The 1,320-nt window shown below is 67.4% G+C and overlaps 1 protein-coding gene across 1 annotated transcript in view; it reads right to left on the reverse strand.

Moving 5' to 3' along the window:
• MNEG_10450 (hypothetical protein) overlaps positions 1-1,266 on the reverse strand; it is a gene marked incomplete at both ends in the record, with an annotated part of 8,178 nt that extends 6,912 nt beyond the window's left edge. The window contains 4 exons of the mRNA XM_014041078.1: positions 206-295; positions 634-771; positions 993-1,079; positions 1,246-1,266. Of these exons, the coding sequence (XP_013896532.1) occupies positions 206-295; positions 634-771; positions 993-1,079; positions 1,246-1,266 (336 nt within the window). The remainder of the gene's footprint in view (positions 1-205; positions 296-633; positions 772-992; positions 1,080-1,245) is intronic.
• Positions 1,267-1,320: the final 54 nt, after the last annotated feature.

Genomic DNA, 1,320 nt, shown 5'->3' on the forward strand with positions numbered 1-1,320 from the left:
GTGTGTGTGTGTGTGTGTGTGTGTGTGTGCGTGCGTGTGTGTTCATGTGCGTGTGCGCGCGTGTGTGTGTGTGACTGTGCGTGCGCGTGCACGTGCATAGGCTTGGGTGCATGCACATGCGCGCGTGTGCACGAGCCAGCGAGGCCGCTCCGCGCTCACACCCCCTGCAACCCCCCAGACTCGGACCCGGAGAGTGCGGGCGCACCTGCTCCTCCACCCCCGCCTGGTCCCCCAGGTCTGCCAGTATGCGCGCCACGCACAGCACCGCCGCCTCCTTGACCTCCTGGTCCTGGTCCTGCGGCAGGGCAATAGGGTTTAGGGGCGACGGACGGCAGTTACGTGGGAGGTTACTTCTGGGTGCAGCCGTATGAGAGGTGACAAGAGACAGTGGATCGATTGGTTTGCAGGAGGTCGCAAGTGGGCTGCCTGGAAGGAATGGGGAAGGCAGGGCATAAGTGCGATCGGAGAGGGGCGGCGAGGGGGCGTGGTCGGCGCGACGGCAGGGGGTGCCCTTGCCATGATCCAGGCGACTGTGCGTAGGGCGGGGCACAGCTGCTGCCGCTGCGGGCTGTCCTGTGGTGAGTGGGCGTCGGTTGGGAGGGTGGGGCGGGGCGAAAGGCGTGCCAGCCGCACCTGCGCAGCCAGGCGGCCCGACACCGCGGCCAGCAGCGGCGCCACCAGCTCCGCCGCCGCCGGCTCCACCGGGGCAGGCGGGCTGGGCCGCAGGCACCGCACCAGTGCCTCGCACGCGCGCAGCGCCTCCGCCGTGACCTGCGGTCCAGGCCGAATGCGGCGCGGCGTATGTGCGGGTTCGTGCAACGGCCGGGCGGGTGGCTTGGGGGTCGATTTGGAGAGTTCCGCAAACACAGGGCAGGATGGGACGGCCTCCGCGCCATCGTTACAAAGCCCAGAGGCCCTACGATAGCCTTAAGACGTCGTCTCTTGCGAAGATCGTGTCGGACCACGCGGATCAGATCACCCCGGGGCCGCACCTTGTAGTACCTCTCCCCTACGCAGCCGAACAGGCCGCCCCCCAGGGCCTTGAGGTGGGGCGCCAGCAGCTTGGGGTCACCACCAACCTGGGGGTGGGGGTTGGGGGGTCGGGGCACATGACGGAGGGAGGGATGGATTGGATGGAATGGGATGGGATTGCACAAGGGAGACATTAAGGGAGCCGTTGGGAATGGTGAGATAGAGGGAGGGAGCAGGTGAACGTGTATGCTTGTGTATAGCCCAGGCTTCTACGATTGCGCTAATTGTGGTCATCAGCGTTGCTGAGCAGGCGGGGCGCCGCTCGCGCGCGGGCGGGGGGCCCAGGAG

The sequence above is a fragment of the Monoraphidium neglectum genome (genome assembly GCF_000611645.1).
Source record: "Monoraphidium neglectum strain SAG 48.87 unplaced genomic scaffold scaffold02319, whole genome shotgun sequence".
In the NCBI taxonomy this organism is placed as follows: Eukaryota; Viridiplantae; Chlorophyta; class Chlorophyceae; order Sphaeropleales; family Selenastraceae; genus Monoraphidium; species Monoraphidium neglectum.